The sequence below is a fragment of the Lemur catta genome, chromosome 6 (assembly GCF_020740605.2).
Source record: "Lemur catta isolate mLemCat1 chromosome 6, mLemCat1.pri, whole genome shotgun sequence".
Lineage (NCBI taxonomy): Eukaryota > Metazoa > Chordata > Mammalia > Primates > Lemuridae > Lemur > Lemur catta.
Window position 1 is genome coordinate 88,111,236 of NC_059133.1, and position 18,448 is coordinate 88,129,683.

The 18,448-nt window shown below is 42.0% G+C and overlaps 1 protein-coding gene across 2 annotated transcripts in view; it reads right to left on the reverse strand.

Annotated features, from left to right (window-relative positions):
- BORCS5 (BLOC-1 related complex subunit 5) overlaps positions 1 to 18,448 on the reverse strand; it is a 78,998-nt gene that overhangs the window by 9,313 nt on the left and 51,237 nt on the right. For both annotated transcript variants that reach the window (XM_045554310.1, XM_045554309.1), the window contains exon 3: positions 14,767 to 14,924. In XM_045554310.1, coding sequence (XP_045410266.1) covers positions 14,767 to 14,924 — 158 coding nt within the window. The remainder of the gene's footprint in view (positions 1 to 14,766; positions 14,925 to 18,448) is intronic.

Consider the following 18,448-nt stretch of genomic DNA (forward strand, 5'->3'; position numbering starts at 1 on the left):
AACCGGACCCCCCAGCACGGCTGGTGGGCATGTAAAACGGTCCAGCCACTTTGAAGAGCAGTCTGGCAGTTTCTCAAAAAGTTAAACATAAAGTTACCATATAGCCAGCAACTTCACTCCAAGTATATACTCAAGAGAACTCAAACACATGTTCACACAAAAACTCGTACACACAGGTTTGCAGCAGCATTATTCTTCATAGGCAAAAAGTAGAAATAACCTAAATGTCCATCAACTGATGAACACACAAAATGTGATCTATCCACACAATGGAATAATTATTCAGCCATAAAAAGGAATAAGATACTGATACAAGTTATAACATGATGAACCCTGAAATCATTATGCTATAAAAGAAGCCAGATACAAAAGGCCATAAATCACATGATTCCATTTATATGAAATGCCCAGAATAAGTAAATCCACAGACAGAAAAGTAGATTGGGAGGGGACAGAGGAATGGTGGATTAGGGTGTGACTGCTGATGTGTACAGGGTTTTTTTCTAGGGGGATGAAGATGTTCTGGAATTAGACAGTGGTATTAGCTGCACAACCTTGCAAGTATGCTAAAAACCACTGAATTGTATACTGTGAAAATTTAAAAAAATTTTATACTTTAAAATTTTTAAAAATTTCTCAGTTTTTAAAAAATAATACATAAACTCAAGCACATTTACTTCCTTCTCCCATGCCCATGACAGACATCAGTTAATGTATCATGGTTGCTGCTTAAGTCTGACTTGGACTCAGGACCCCTCCTGACACTGAATCCCAGATGGCCACTTCCATGATCAGAGTTCACAAAGATGATGAAACCTATTTGGCAATCCTCGACTAGACACTGTCAAAGTGGCTCTAAACAAATTGCTGAGGCCAAGGAAAACATTTTTAACCATAAAGGAAGGTCATACCTGAGTCCACAAGAGGATCAGTCCAAGGTAGCAAGCGTGTTCATCCAATCCTGGATCGTTACGTTAATGGCACCACATGTCAACTAACCCCAAAAGGAAGCGTGAGATACCTGTTCTCAGCAGTCTCCTGGCACCTGCCATGCTTGCTCTTAAACAGACTCATACCGACTGTATTCTTTTTTTTTTTAATAAAAACTACATATTTAAGGTATATAACAGGATGTTTTGATATACATACACACAGTAAAATGGTTTCTACAGCCAAGCTAATTAACATATTCATCTCCTCACATAGTTATCATTTTTTGCTTCTGACTGGAGACACCTTCTTCAAGATCCTTCGTCCATTCTACAGACCTAGTGCTTATGTTTAGTTGCTCCAGCTTTCATACACCAGCTCCCCCCTGATTTGGTCCTTGACTGTCATTAGCTTCTCCACTCCAGAGAGGAGGCGGCCCCTCGCCACCGATCGAGGTGTGGCACCTCCTAGTCTACCCTCTGTCTCTAGCCTCACCAGACCTTCACAATTGGACCCCTAGAGGGGATTCGGACAGTTCGTCAGGGTTAGGGTATGCTAGGCTGCGACACAAACCTCTCAGGGTCAACTACGTGCTTTCTGGCTCTCTGTTCCTCTTCCACGTCACCGTCTCCACACAGGAGCTGGGAGTTCTCTGTCTGAGTCTTTTCTGAATGCCTCTCTCTTGCACAACAGACAACAATGGGCAGATGTTTTCATTAACTATACCGCAGGCTGAATGGCACCAATTACCACATACTGGACATTCTGTAGTGACCTTGTTTCAGAAGAAAACAGTCTGCAATGGCAGCTCGTAAGAACAAATACTTGCCATTTCTTCTCATGTGCATGTCTTTGATCTGTAAGTCAGACAAGAGAAATCCTTCTCTAGCAAATCTCAGTCCACATGCTCTCACAAAAACAAAACTGAAATCCATGTTGGTCAACTATTCCTTTTGGTAATCTATACATATCATATTAGGAGAACTCGGTAAGGAGAACTCAGTATACAATGTTCAATAATTTTCTAGTTATTTTATTTAGGGTAATAAAATTATGGATAACAGCTACTATGCATTGATTATCTGCTAAATGTGTTATGTACTTTACACACATTTTCTTTATTCTTCACAACAGTTCTATAGGGAAAATGTTATTCTCCTCCTCAAGATGAGGAACTGGAGATTCAAATACGACAAAATGTGCCCAGGGTCACATAAGCTACATTAGCAGTGAAGTCAGAATTCAAATCCACGCTTTTTCACCTAACCTTTGCCTATCTTTTCTACAGAGCTAATGAATTCAAATGTCAATTCATTTCAATTACACACATATAATGTGGAGTAATGTGTTCAATACTTTTCCAAAATCCTTCACAGATGAATTTAAATGGCAATTTTTAATGTTTTCAAGTAGAGAAGAAAAACACTTTGGTGTTTACTTTTCTAACAACAAAAATAACAAACTCCCAGACATGACATGGACATTTACAAAGCAAAAATTGAGAGGAGACCAAAGGGAATAAACTACTTGTTAGCAGATAAACTTGAATGACATTTTCACTGGCAAAGTCCATTTGTGCACTTTGTACTCCGACATTTCACTTGTACAAACATTTCATAATCCTTGACCTCACCAAGGGGGCTTAGACAAAGAATTTGAGAGCTGCAAGGGTCCTCGGAGCTAATCAGTCGCAGCCCCTGCTACTGGGGACGAGGCCTGCTCCAGAGCGGGTGAGCGCCTTGCCCAGTTCACACGCTGGGATCGGCGGGGCCAGGACTGAACTCCAGACCTCAGGATTCCAAGGGCCACCACACCACGACTGTCCAAAGCAACTGAAGTCTGCTGGTGACAAGTCCTTTTCCATAGTTAGGTCCACTTTGTCCAGTGAATTATAGCTGTGTGACACCATGATCTAAAGGGAAGTTTCTCATGACACCATTTCTGGCCATAATGGAAATAAAAATCTATCACTAATTGACGTCAAAAATCAAATGACAAAATCAAACATCTCCACGTCCATTAGGAACGGGAACCCGCTCAGGTGAGCCTCGGTGTGCGGAGAGAAGGGTGGCAGTCACCACTGTGTGCACGCCTGCTTCCTTCTGAATGACGTCAGCCTTCCCCAGCGCCTTGTCAGTCTGCCGTTTCCTGTTGCACAATGACAAACAATGGGGCAGACTGTCGCCAATGTTTTCATTAATTACACCACAGGCTGAATGGCATCGATTTCCACATAATGGACATTTTGAAGTGACCCCGTTTCCTTTGTTCAAACAATGTATCTAAATGTCTCAGAAAAGGAACTGATTTTATTCAGGTCCTCAGGAGAATCAAGAGATACCAGAACCACAGGAATTTGAATTGCATCACTTTGTTCAATAACTGTTTGTGACTTGCCCAACTCTGCCTTATGCCTTCTTACCCTTGGCATCATGTCTAGCTGGGAAAGAAATCCCCAAATCTTTAAGCAGTTCCTAAAACTAAACATGTTAAAGTCAGGCAGCTTACAGGCCGCCTGCCGCCACCAAAGGCCTTGAAAGTGGCACTAAAGGCAGCAAATCAGGAAAAGAAAAAGAATCACAAGCAAAGATGAAAACTTGAGGGCAAAAGTCCCACTCCTCCCTGTTCCTTGGGACAGCTGTGCTCAGAGTCCATGAAAGGCAGCAGTTTAGGGCACACAGACACCTGAGATTTTTTGCCTCCTTGAGAAGGCTCTGCTCCGTAACCTGGCACCCCAGCCCTTCCTCTCCGACTGACCCAGGACTCCGTCTGCAATCCCGCCAGTGTGCTGGGGAAGGATGAGGCTCTCAGCCCAAGTCCACTCCCTGCCCGCTTTACTACTGGCGCAGTCCTCCGAGACCCTGGCAAAAGGCCCCTTTCTCAAAAACGTGACCGGGAATATGGAAAAATTACCCCTAAAGCAGGCAGAGTTGTCATTTTAAGGATGTAAATGTGGGGTCTTCAGGGTTACTTTTCTTTTTAAGTGTGACTGCATCCTATAAAGATTGATTTTGAAATGTAAAAGTACCCTGTGACACCATGAAGAGACTTGTACAGGAATCCTAGGTAAGGGAGAGTGTTCGAACGTTAGGCATGAACGAGGACAGGAGCTGGAAGTAACAGGCCTTTAAAGCATCAACATGAAAGGAAAAAGAAGCGTAGGAAAAGCATGGCTGCGGAGTCTCGAAGGCGGGTTTTAGACCTGAGTTTGCACCCCAGCTCTACCTGCAACAGCTGTGTAACCTTGAACACGTTACGTTTTGAGTTGCTGAACCTCAGTTTATCTGTGATATGTAGATGATGTATGTCAAATGTCTATTCCAGACCTGGCACGTGGTAAGTATGTTAGAAATGACAGTTGTAATATTATTACTACTATTCCTACTGCCTTAGGAGAGGAGCAGGAGGAGCCGTGCTGGCAGACGCAGTGGGTGGGGGGAAGAGGATCTATGAGCCACTCCACTAACCCCACCTCCCCTTTCCAATGTCCAGGATGAAAGGGAAGTAAAAGTAAGTTTGTGTGACTGAAGTGACACACTCAGTATTTTTAAACCTGAGCTAAGGTAACTAAACAATGTAAAACTGGATAGCTACGTATTCTATAATTCCCTTGGTTATGCGCCCAAACCATCTGTGAACACAGCCCCCTTGGACTCAGAGTAGGGGGCAGACCTCGGAGCTGGGGTACAGGTGACACCCACTAGGCTGTGCCTGAAGAAAGAACCAAGCCACTCAATGTGGGATGATGTTGAAGACGACGTTAATATCACAAATTTGACATACTGCTACTGCCACACTTGTGCTCCTGGACGCCAGGCTGGATGACCACCCACGACACGCTAGGCCCTGGTCTGGAGTGCAGAGGCCCGTCTCACTCCCCACACAGAGAGGGCTGCAGTGCCAACAACTCAACTCTACTTCATCAGTTGACCCAGCCAACGTTCCCGAGCACCAGGGGACGGGTGAGGAAGGACGTCCCTTCTTTCTGATGAAGGGAAGCAGGAAGACTTCATGTATTCGGGCTGTTGGCACGTGCTGAGGGGAAGAACAGGATTCACGGGCAAAGACGGGGAGCAGATCCCAGCAGGAGGGAGCAGAGCAGAAGGCCGAGACAGTGTCTGACTCTGGCAGATCTGGGAAAATGCAGCAATGACTATTACAACGTAAGAGGAGAGGCAGGTAAGTGACTCGCTACGCAGGTTCTAGGTCTCAGCAAGGGCGAGAGGGAGAATTCTAGAACTGCCAAGATGGGGAAAGGAAGAGAAACAGCTGAGGCACTTGGGACAGAGGAAGAAACCATGTTGCAACATACTACAAGAGCTTGTGCTGCTACAGAGTAACACCCTGCCATCTCTCCTTGTTTTCTTGCGGCATTTGAAATAAATGACTTTTACTCCAAAAAAATAATCCTTTCTTTACACAGCTCCTTACAGTGCCGCAGAGCAAGCACTTTCTCCTGTTCACTACCCCTGTCGCTCTAGGCTGCAGGTCGGCTGTCGCCTGAACTTTCCACGTGGGCTGTTTCCAGTCATGGTTTGACAAGAAACACGCTCTGTCTACTCATGTGTAGAATGACAACTGTGGAGTGTCGCCAGGATGTCAACTAAAGTCTTACAGTGTCAGAGTATAGTCTGTCAGGCATGGGTAGAAGAAAATTAGCTGTTGCTACAGGCTTTAGAGACAGCCTGAAGAAATCCTTGAGATCTGAAAGAATGAAGAGATGTGAAGAGATGTTTGTAAAAGTATAGATCTGCAAGTCTCCTTCCGACTCACAATGGAGACAGCAATAGCAGATACGACTCTACGTCAGAACTCCCAGATAAGTATGACAATGAGCACAGTGATGATAATAAATAGAATCCTGAGTAGTGGGATTGATCAAAAAAAGAGATAAATTTCAGGTATGGACAGAGTTATAAGGAAGGGTCTCCTGCCTAGCTCTGTACTAGCTGGTAAGTCTTTACGTTCAAGGTCCCTTTCCAGGAAAGCCTTCCCAGGCCACCCTATGTAAAACTTCTATTCCACTGACATTTCATATCCCCTTTCTCATTTTTTTATTCTCAGCATTTAGCATCTTACATGCTATCTATTTCACTTTTTTACATTGTTCATTGTCTGTTTCACCAGTGGAGTGGAAGGTCTGTGAGAAGGGGTTTTGCCTGTTTTGTTCCGTGATCTGTCCCTGACGTCTCCACCAGGGCCTGGCACAGAGCTGACCAGTTCGTGAGTGAAGTGGACAGGGAAGAGCACGTGCACACAAAGTTCTCAGATGCACATTCTCGTTTCAGTGAGTCAAAAATCTGCAGGCAGGGAGATGGAACTCTTAGGAAGCTCATACATTGTGAGACAAAAACAACAGGAAGTGTTCCAAATTGGAAAAAAAAAAAGTAATACATGTTTAATAGATGCAGGCTAAAAAAATACCACTGATAATCTCATCCCCAAAGGGCAACCACAATTAAAGAGCTGTCATGTTTCCTTCTTTCCAAGCTTTTATGAAGAACATTTAACATAGTTGAAACTACACTGAATATATAACATCATATCCTGTTTTGTTAACTTATAATTTATTTATTTATTTTTTATTTTTTATTTTTTTTGAGACAGAGTCTCGCTCTGTTGCCTGGGCTAGAGTGCCATGGCATCAGCCTAGCTCACAGCAACCTCAAACTCCTGAATTCAAGCAATCCTTCTGCCTCAGCCTCCTGAGTAGCTGGGACTATAGGCATGCGCCACCATGCCCGGCTAATTTTTTTCCTATATATATTTTTAGCTGTCCAGATCATTTTTTTCTATTTTTAGTAGAGATGGGGGGGTCTCGCCCTTGCTCAGGCTGGTCTCGAACTCCTGACCTCGAGCGATCCTCCCACCTGGGCCTCCCGGAATGCTAGGATTATAGGCGTGAGCCACCACGCCCGGCCTGTTAACTTATTGTTAAAAGCGTAAGTCTTTTCCTAACGTCACTTGGTTTTCCTTGGCAAGAGGACCTAAACCAAGTGAAATTTACCATGGAACCTTGTACCACCCCTTCTGGATCTCAAAGTTGGGCTACAGATGCATTTTGGGAACATAACTTCAAAGATGACACAGATGTTCACAATGTAGCTCAAAATTTAGTATACCCCTGGGCACACATATAAACTACATTTGCCAGCCTCTTTTGGAGTTAGCTGTGGCCATGTAATTGAGTTCTAGCCACAGTAATGTGCAACCCTTCCATGTTTGGCCTGTATAAACCTCCTATCTGTGCTAGTCCATTCTCTTTTCCCTTCTGCCAACTGGATGCTATGAGCAATGTGGCCTTTGGGGATAGCAGAGCCACAAGATGGAAGGAACCTGACCCTCTGAACTCAATGCAGGACAGTCACCTGCTAACTAGAAACATCTGCCTTGAGCATGAGCAAGAAATAAACTGCTGTTGCATTTACAGCCATTATACAGCTTTGAGTTTATTTTTAGCTGCAGCCTGGCTTACCCTACTGAATACGACTCCCATAACTTTTATTTTCTATAATAGAATGAGAAAGCTTATCAGTCTCTAGGATGACATAATTGAAGAATACATTAAGTTGTTCATTTAACAAACATTTATTAAATGTCTACTACATGCCAGTCATTGTCCTAGGCATTGGAGTAATGTTCAAATTTGCTAAAATTCCTTGTTTTTCTTCACTGAAAGCGATAGAGGACAGGGTCTATCTTTCCCCAGCCTAGTTCCATTTCTGTAACCCAGGTGCCCTCAATACTGCCTCCCCATCGGCTGAGAGGTTGCAGGTACTCTGCTACATCATGGGGCCTCTGACACCGCCCTCCCTGGCAGACTCACAATGAGCTTGGAAAGGAGAACAGGGGCCCTAGTGCCTGGCACAGGCGACCAGTACTAGGAAAGCTGGCAGAGCCAGCTGTGCAGGGGCAAGTCTAGGGCAGGCAAATTGGGGGGAAATGGGGCTGCTGTTCCCACATGCTCAGATGTCAGTATCCAAAATCAGAATGGAGTTAAATCTCAGAGCAGTCAAATAACTGGGCTTTGCTCAAGCCTCGCCAAAAAACACAAGCCTACATTTCCAAAGGCAAGTCATGAACTAGATTCGGCCCTCTTCCAGGGTTTCTGTCTTTTGGCTGGATGGTGCTGGGGTAAAGGAAATGTGAGGCCAGGCCCGAGGACGCCAGCATGGCACACCTGACAGCCCGCCCATCCACAAGCCCAATCTCCCACCTGGATCTCCTGCCACCCAAGGGACCAGCTGTATTTTTTGCCGAAAAGAAAGGTTGCCCAAAGGATAAGAAAGAGGAAAACTGTAATTATATTGTAAGGTCTCAACCTAGAATTTCTACCAGAGGAACTTGTGAGACCGAAAAGGAACACAACATTTTCTTGAAATGCCTTGCCTAGGTATTTCAGCAAAAACAAGGTGGGCATCTCAATGTTCTTGTTAAAATTTATAGTTTCAGAATAAGCACTCTCAACCCATTTTATGATTTCAGGTCAAGAAAGCAGCAACCGATGCCAGAATATGTTTAAAAGCAGCCACAGGAATCTAACAATGTTGTCATTTAAAGGCTATTCAGTTCAAAGTGGCAGGCAGATAGTGACAGTCTCACCTGGCCAACAGTTTGTGCTAACCAGGCTTTTAACTGTAGGAGCTCAGCGTGAATGCTAATGCCGGTTCAGACACTGGTTCTCTGTGCAACACTGGGAACAGCTCATTTAATCTGGATCAATCTCTCCTCCTGGGAGGACACACAGTGCAGGAAGTTGGGTCAAATACTTGGAAAGTGGCTCCAGCTAGGTCTTAACATTACAGCACTGTGGACAGCAAAAAATCCCCGCCTAGCCCTGCGTGCAGGGCCGTGAATGGCGGCTCTCATGCATCCTTCAAACACCAGTTGAGTGCCTACTCTGTGAAAAAGAAATAACTGAAAATGAAATGAAGGATTCTAAAGAAACAGGTCATAAGTAATGTGGTAAAGGGGAAAAGAGGGCTGGCGAGTGGGAGGACTCACCTGCTAATGTCATTTTAGTCACAACAGAAAGATCTTAGGCAACTTGCAAATAAACTCGAAGGACTTTGCTTTATTTGTGCAATGACAGGGCTGAATTAGAGAAACTGTAGGGTATCTTTATAATCCTGTTTAACCATGCCACTTTCCAAGGATTGCAATCTCTCTTACCCGTTCATCTGACCGCCCCCCTATGTTTCATGTTGCTTTATGCTAATATGGCAAGCTCATCAGTGCATCTAAGAATTAAAAACACAGGGATCACCAGAATCATGTCATGAATTTACTCTCAAGGCCTTTAGGCAAGCACACAGTAACTGTAACAAAATAAACCTTGTGGCTTTATCTTAGCTAAGAAGGTATTTTAATCCATTAACATATTTACCCACTGACAGCAACTAGAGTAAGGCAGAAACATGATCCAGCTCAGCGACAGAGAAGCTCCAAATGTGTCAGCTCAGTCTCCCGGGGCTGTGCGCTTGCCACCTGCCTCCCCAGCCCTCGTCCCCAGGGAAACACGCGGGGAGGGATCAGCTCCTTTACCATTTACCTTTCAGTTAATTCAAATGTCAACGACAAATGTAACCTATAACCAAAAGTGTCTTTCTGTCACTTGAATCCCTAACTAGAAATGATGAGGCATCACAGGAAATCACTGAAATCATAAGAAGTGATGTATCCACAGGCCCGAAGCCAAGGACTAACCATTTGTCACTATCTACACGCACATTTCTCCAGACCCGTGCTCCCCAGGCACCGCTCTGCTATCCACAAAGCCGAACAAACAGTGAAATTAACTACAAAAATTCCAAAAATTTCATATTTGTGGCATGAAATAAATCAGGCAGAGTTTGAAGGAAACCACAGTAGGCTAAAAAAGTATCTGCCTTGCCTCTAGCTCTTATCGTACTTGGGTTGTTAAGGGCAGAGCTCAAAATGGGCCAATCTTTAGGCTGCTGCTGGCCCAAATTTCATATGGGCCAATTCACCGCAATGAGGTTAGCCCTGTCTCCTTTAGTCATCGTTTATATTTAAAACAGTAACAAGAGCTAAGGCTACAGTGCTTACCATATGGTGGACATGGTTCCAGGCACTTTACATAGAACAACTGATCTAACCCTCACAAAAACCTGAGGTGGGTACTAGTCTTATAACACTGAACAGAAGAGGAAACTGAGGCTCAGAGGATTGAGTAACTGGTCCAAGGTCACATCGCTAGTTAGAGGCAGTGTCAGGATTTGGACCTTGGCAACGTGGCTCTGGAGTTCACACTCAGAATCATTTTGCCAAACTGCCCACAAATCCACAGACCAAACATACACTTTCCCACCTCGGCTGGGCCCTCATGACTATACTGCCACCCGATCACCATCGGCCAGCAAGTGGTCTCCCTCTTCTTCACGAAGAATGCACAGCTCCCAGGCATGGCCCATCTGTGCTGGTATCCTCGCACCATGAACCTGCCTGCGCCCTCACTGTTCCCGCAATACAAATGCCCCCTGCGGCTCTCACTCCTGATTCCCTCTCTGGCCTCCCCAGGAACCTTGCTCTAAGAATCTCCTTCGTCCCCTTTATCTTTGATCTTGTCTCTTCTGCCTCTCCCCACTCAGCCTGGAAACCTGTTCAAGTGTACCACCTGCAAAAAAAAAAAAATCCTTTTTGAACTTCATCCACTTTTAATTTAATTTTGACCATTATCTCACTTTGTAACCCTAGGCAAATTGCTGACTCTCTAACAGGCTTTAATTTCTGTATCTAAATAACAAGAGCACTGGACCGGAGGGTCTCTAAGGTCCTTCTTACTCCAACATTCTGTGGTTCTTAAAGCAGAGAAGGTTTCTCTGAGCAAGCTTATGAGAACTCAGGCCAGTTTCTTCACTGTCCCTAAAGCCCCAAAGTTAATTTCCTTCTAAGACTGTCAAAGCTGCTCCCACGCCAGCAATGCCCCCCCTCTTCCTCTCGATTCAGTTCCCAAATCCTGGTTTTCCTTTAAGACCTCGTTTAAATCCCACCTGTGCCAGGATAGCCTAATCTTTAACTCTTACAGAACTTTAGTTATAAACCACAATTCAGCACTCTCCTTCGACAGCGCCTGACCTTTCATATTTTGGCTCTGCATATCTTCATTCTCTTATCGAGGCTAAGCCCTCAGAGAGTAGGGACCATGTCACAGTTCTCTACAACCCCAAAGGACCTCCCATGGAGTGGGTCTGCAACAGATGCTCGGCAATGCTGGCTGAAGGTCATCCTACAGCGATTAAAGAAACTAATGGTCTAGGTATATCACAAGACTCTCTGATTGTGAAGGAAATTACCTCTAGTCTTTTCTCTCTCACATACATAAATTTGTACACGTAAAGCTTTCATTCAAAAGCATCATCCAAATTTAACATCAGGAAAGCTTAGCTAACTCTTTGGCTTTCTTTTATCTGAATTGGAAGTGGTTATAGCCATGTTTCCCTTTGATCCAAACTTAAGTGATCACAGGCCCTGTAACTTTATGAACCTCTAGTTGATCCAGGCTCTACACCCCCACTAACGTGTATTCTCCATGGTTATCAAGTTCCCCTACTTTTCAACACATATAGCATTATGTTACTTCCTCACACTTGTAACCAAATTTCCAGGAAACATCTGGAATAATATCAGAGTTGGTATTTGATCAAAACTACATCCTCTGCTTCACTCATTTGGAAGTGACTAATTTCAACCCTTAGGTTTGAATTGAGCTTAGATGGATGAGTTTCAGGAGTTTGCTAACACTCACCAACAGAGACACACAGACATACTGAGTCTCCAGTGAAAACCCTAAAACGGTGTTCACCTCTCTGGCCTAAGGCAGCTACTCAGGTATTGCTCAGTACTGTGAGCACTGTTCCCTGTTTTGCAATAATCCTGGGTAACTACTGACTATTCAAAGTGAATTCCAAAGTTCTTAAACAGAATTTTAAACTCAGTTTAATATTTTTAAATGAATGCTACAGAGCACTGGTTCTCATCCTAGTATGGGCTACATACTAGAATCACTTTCATAAATACCAATACGAAGCTCCCCATCTCCCTCCCACAGCCCTTCAAAGATTTTAATCTAATTGGTTTGGAGTGAGACCCAGACATCCAGTACTTTCTAAAGTACCTCACCTTGTTCTTGACCATCTAGATAAAGGAAATAAAAAAAGCACAACTCAGCTATATGGAACGAATCACTGTTAAATATTTTAGGTATAACAGCACTGTGACTATACTTTTTAAAAGGAGTCCTTCATTGGTGGAAAAACTGTTGAAATTCAAAATAAGGTCTCCATTTAGTTACTAGTATTGTACCAAAGCTAATTTCCTGCCTTTGAGCAGGTTATATAAGATGCTAACTTTAGGGAAAGCTGCAGGGGGAGGAGGGTGGGGGTGGGTACACAGGCACTCTCTGAATTATTTTTGTGGTTTTTCTCTAAGTCTAAAATTAATTCCAATTAAAAAGTTTAAAAAATCCTTTTCTTTTAATGATTTATACTTAAATATTTTTGAATGAAATGACATGTCTAGGATTTACTATAAAATAGAGCAGTTGGGGAGGCAGCAGGAATGAGTGCAGGTGTGGATAAAACAGGAGTGTTCACAAGCTGATGCCTGTAGTAGCTGGCTAGTGAGTATATGAAGGTTCACTGCATTACTCTGTCTTCTTCCGTGTATGTATAAAATTTTCCATCATATTGGAGGGAAAAATTCCCAGGTGATTCTAACACGTAGCCAGGGCTGAGAAATACTGCTCTGGAGTCTAGAAAATGTGGCATAATGAGGGGCTTTGTCTGGCCCGTACCAGCTACAACTACTTTCCCAGTTCTCTGACACTGAGCCAGTCACTGACTCTCCTACACCTCACTTCCCTAAACTGCAAAACAACAGGTATGGATTAGAGCAGTGGTCCCCAACTTTTTTGGCACCAGGGATGGGTTTCGTGGAAGACAATTTTTCCACAGATTGGGGGTGGGGGAAGGGAAGCGCGGTGGAGCTCTGTGGCCTGGGGGTTGGGGACCGCAGGACTAGAGGACCTTTCAAAAAGATGCAGCATCAAAAAGCCAATTTATTATTCTAAAATCTTCTCTAAGAGTTCATGTCATAGTTAACTTCTAGCACAATAGTCAAAAATGGTAAAGTCTATGTGTAGAGTTTACCAAAGATTGCTCTAAAAAACACTACTTCTATGGATGCCAATAGATGTCACCTAAGATAAGGGTATGATAAGTTTGAAAAGTGCTGGTTTTCTTTACTCTACGACTCCCTAAAAACTTTAAATAAGATAATATGCACTGTGACTCTCCAAGGGGTGGTGATGGGATATGCAAAAAGTTTGACCGTCTTTATGTGGAACTAGTTTTGTAGAACTTATTTTGGAAATAGTGCTCTGGACCAGTGGCTGCCACATCCCAGCCAATGGAAGGTGGCATCAATATCATCTGGTAAGCTTATTAAAATAATGATTCACAGACCACAACCTAGAACTACTGGAGGGAGGGGAGAACTCAGTATTAAAACAAACAAACAAAAAACCCAACTGATGCTAATGAACAATCATGTTTGGGAATTAAAGCTCTATAGACCATAATACAATAGGCTCATAATATTTGCAAAGCCACATCAATGACAAGCAATATGAAAAGTCATGTTTAATAGCTTTCCTAATAATAGCATTTAATGCATGAGAGAAGAGTATACGCATACATTTATGAAAGTACTAAAAGTACTAAATGTTGGAGATGTTGGCAAATTTAAATCTGTCAATATACCTAATGACTACTTTGTAATCTCAAGGATCAGCTACCTCTATTCCTAAATGAAAATTAATTTTCCGTGATTCTTGACCCATCACTTGTGTGTTTCCTCATGTCCCTCTTCTCTCACTGGAGTTAAAGACTAGGGCCATTTTGTGGGGAGGGTTATTTTGTTAAAACAAATCTAGGGAATGCCATTCACATAACTGGTTTCTTCACGACAGAGCTCTTGACAGTTCCTTGGCATTACACTACTTCAGGGTATCAGGAACGTAAATGCCTTCCTGATTGAAAACTTGGGAGGATGTGTTTACTTATTCCTTGGTGCCCCCAGAACTGTGCCATGCAGCAGCCCAGTTGATACATCTAAGTGTTCAAAAGAAGCACCTATTTACTGTTATTGATAATTACACAACATTTGTACCATGCTCTTTGGTTTACTAGGTTCTTTCACGTGAATTACATCGCTTCTTTTTTCTAAAAACCTTGGTTAAGTAGGCATAACTATTTCCATATAACCAGTAAGAATCACTGAACCTCTTCATATGCTGACATGGTGAAAAATATAATTGAGGGAGATGTCAAGGCTCCTGCTTTAAAAGAAATGATAACCTCCTGGGAAACAAAATATAAATTATATACAGGAAACAGTTAAAGTCAACTCAGAGATAGAATGTAGCTAGAGAAAATTAATATGACAGGACATTACACATACTAAGATTAACAATTTCATCATCGCTCAACCCTCTGGGTAGGCTGCTACTATTAGGCCCATTTTTCAGAAGAGGAAACCGAGACAAAGAGAAGTTAAGCAACTTGCCCAAGCAAATCAGGATTCACACTCCAAATTAGTGTAGCTCTGTGAATCACTCTTTTCACCACCACATTGTGCTGCTAGGAATGATAATTTCTCCAAAGCAATGGGGACAAATGTCAAGTTTCAAGCCAGAAAAGGACTACTTCTCATAAAGCTGGGTTCATTGTCTACCCTATGCAGTAGAAATGGAATCAGAAGTCGCAGAGAATCACAATAACGAGTCAGCCATGTTATGTTCCTGCAGTACATTACCTCTTTGATTCGCTTCACCAGAGCATTCTGATCAAAAGCAACGGCCTCGGCACACTGATGCAGGTGATCCTGATATCGGAGGCAGAGCTGCAACACCTGCTGAGAATCCAATTTCTCCAGTTTGGCATTTGTTGGAGAAGTCTGGCCACTCAACAGCCCTTCAAAGGAGAAAAAAAGAATGAAATGAAATGAAATGGAAATTACTGCTAATAAACTTGTGAATAAAGTAGTTTAATAAGTTCACTGAAGACAGGGTAAGAGACAAATTTAATCTTGCATCTTTTGCTGTATGTCAATGACAATCACTGCAACTATTATTTATGGAGCCATCTATTATGTTCCTGTGTGTTATTTTTCATGTTCATAATTGCCCTGGAAAGTGAAGTATTATTAACCCCATTTGATAGATGAGGAAGCCAAGACACAGAGAGGTTAAGTAATCTTCCAAAAGTCAAATAGTAAGTGGTTTCTCCAAGGTAGAGCTCCTGACCTTATCATACTACTTCAAGGTATGAGGAATATAAATCCCCTCTTGATTGAAGATGCTGGAAGATATATTTACTCAATTTTTTAAAAATAATTAAAATGGTTGAGAAACTGATAAAAAGAAATAAAGTGTATAAGGAAACTTCTAGGAGATGCTAAAATGAAAAAATTTAACAAGTAAACAGAATGTCAGCTAACATGCAAGAAACATTCTTTCAACATCATATTCTTTCAACATCAGTTTAGTAAAATAACTATTAAACTCCCCTATATTTGCATACGACATTGTATTTTCAAAGCCATTCATATATCATTACATCACTTTTCTTTAAGGTATACAGCAGAATAACTATGAACATTTACAGAAGAAGAAATCAATTAATGAGGCTAAATGACTTGCCCATGGTCACAAAGCAAAGCCCTGACTAGAACTGAAGCCTACTGCTTCCTGCCAAGGCGACAGTCCTCAAACTTTTTGGTGTCAGAAGCTTTTACACTCTTGAAAATTATTGAGGACCCCAAAGAGCTTTTGTTTATGTAGTTATATCTACCAATATCTGCCTATAAAAACTAAAACTGAGAAAATTCTTAAATATTAAGTCATTTAAAAATAACATAGGTAACATTTTAAGGAAAACATCTGTATTTTCCAAAACACAAAAGTGAGAAAGAGTGGCACTGCTTTACATACGTTTTTTAAATGTCTGCTTTAATAGAAAACAGCTGGATTCTCATATCCGCTTCTGCATTTAATCTGTTGCTATTTCACGTCATGTAGCCTCTGGAAAACCCCACTGTACACTTGTAAGAGAATGAGAATGACTTGCAAATAATGTTTATTATAAAAATAGTCCTGACCTCGGAGACTCCCTAGCAGGGTCTTGGGTATCCCCTTACCATACTCTGAGAACCATTATGCCAGGCCATGCTCTGTCTCTTTCCAGAGCCAATGGGACAGCACAAGTACAGCAAAACACATATCACCACGGCGCACATGCTGGGCATGATCAGCACAAACTCACCCACACCACGGCACATCTTGGAAAGCCTTCCCCACGCCTGTCCCCAACCACCAATGCCAACCTCTCACTGTTCTGACGTATTGGAGCTTAAGCCAGTGCTCTTTCCTAAAATGGCTTAAGCTGCATGATGGGCTACCCAGTTGGGTTGTCCCAGAAAATGCTGGTCAGTGCTCTTAGATCTTCAGCTGGCCTGACAGGGCAGAGTGCAGGGCTAGAACCCAAGGCATTGTTTGGCTCCCTGACATTCCACTGCCAGCACTAGGTCCCCCAGCTGATCCGCTGCTAGTCCCAACACAAGGGAGCACCAGGTACTTGAACTAGGTAGTATCTTTTGGTGAATCTGGTATTAGCAGAAATGGGGATTTATTTTTTTAATTGAAATTTTTATTGAGATCCCATGTACAGGATCCTGTGTACCCTTTGCCCAGTTTTCCCCAATGGCAACATCTTGCAAAACTATAGTTATCATATCACAACCAGGATACTGATTGATACAATTCACTCATGGTATTCAGATTTCCCCACTTTATTTGCACTTGTGTGTGTGTGTGTGTGTGTGTGTGTGTGTGTTTAGTTCTATATAATTGTTTCATGTGTAGGTTCATGTGTCCACTACCATAGATACTGAAAAATTCCATCATCACAAAGACTTCTTGTGTTGCCAACATAACCAAAACTACCTCTCCCAGCCCCTTTCCCATCCTTAAACCCTGGCAACTACTAATCTGTTCACCATTTCTAAAATTTTGTCCTTTCAAAAATGTTATATAAATAACCAGTATGCAACCTTCTGGGATTGGATTTTTTTTCACCCAACATCATAGAGATTCATCTATGCTGTTGCTGTATCAATAGTTCATTCCTTTTTATTTCTGAGTAGTATTCCATGCTATGTATGTACCAGGGTTTGTTTAACCATTCACCCATTGAAGGACATTTGGGTTGTTTCCAGTCTGGGGCTATTACAAACAAAGCTGCTATGAGCAGTCATGTACAGGTTTTTGTGTAAACTTAAGTTTTCATTTTTCTGGGATAAATGCCCAAGAATGCAATTGCTGGGTCATACAGCAATTGCATGTTTAGTTTTATAAGAAACTACAAACAATTTCCCAGAGTGCCTGTACCAAGAAAATGGGGATTTTTCAGAACACTAAAATGTAACAAAACTATCAAGGGCTTTTCTGTCACTGAGAACATATTTCCAGGGGTACAAACTTGGGGGAAGGTATCAAAAGCTCTTTGCTGTCAATGCAAGATTGAAGGAGGAAAAGAGTAAGGAAGGAGGCACCATGGAAAGAGGAATAAATGATTTTCTGTCATCAAAAGTGGGCCAGGATAATGCAAAAGCCATAAAAAAATCATTGATAAATTTAACAATATAAAAACCAAGATTCCACATGGCAAAAAAAAGAAAAATAGTTAAAATAAAAAAACCCCACAAAAACCTGGGAAACAATTTGCAACTCATATACAAATGGTAAACTTCCTAATATATAAAGAGCTCCTAGAAATTGGCAAATAAAAAATTAGCAAAAGAAAGATGAACAAAGGATATGAAAGGCAGTTCAGAGAGAAGGAAATACCAATGCCTCAACCGTAAGATGCATGACCTCAATACTAAGAAAAACAAATTTAAACTGCACTGCAAGCCCTTTTTTACCTGTTAAATTGGTAAAAATCCAAAAGCACGAAAATATTCCGTAGGTGGAGCTGTGAGGAAACAGGCTTTGCTGATCAGTGTGTAAGTTGTGAATACTCTATGGAGGGCTATTTGGTTTGGATAACAAAATTACAAGTGCATATAGCCTCTGATGCAGCAATCTCATTACTAGGAATTTACAAATACATTACCACACATGCTAAATGATGTATAATATACATAGAAGAATATTCATTGCAGTTGTGATTGTAATAGCAAAAGGTCAGGAAATACCTCAATGTCCCTGGATATAGGGCTTGTTGATTAACACATTGACTGCCACTCTAGATAAAAATTTTTTTTTCCTTGGGACCATGGTGTTTTAGTACAAAAATAGAATAAAAACTTCAAAAACAAAATGATCCTTTCTAATTTAATGAAGATTTTGTTATTTTTTATTGTTTTCTGTGCGTGAGTTATATGCAACTTGAAAAATAGTTCTTGTGGCTCCCAAGGTGAAGAGACGTTTGAGTTA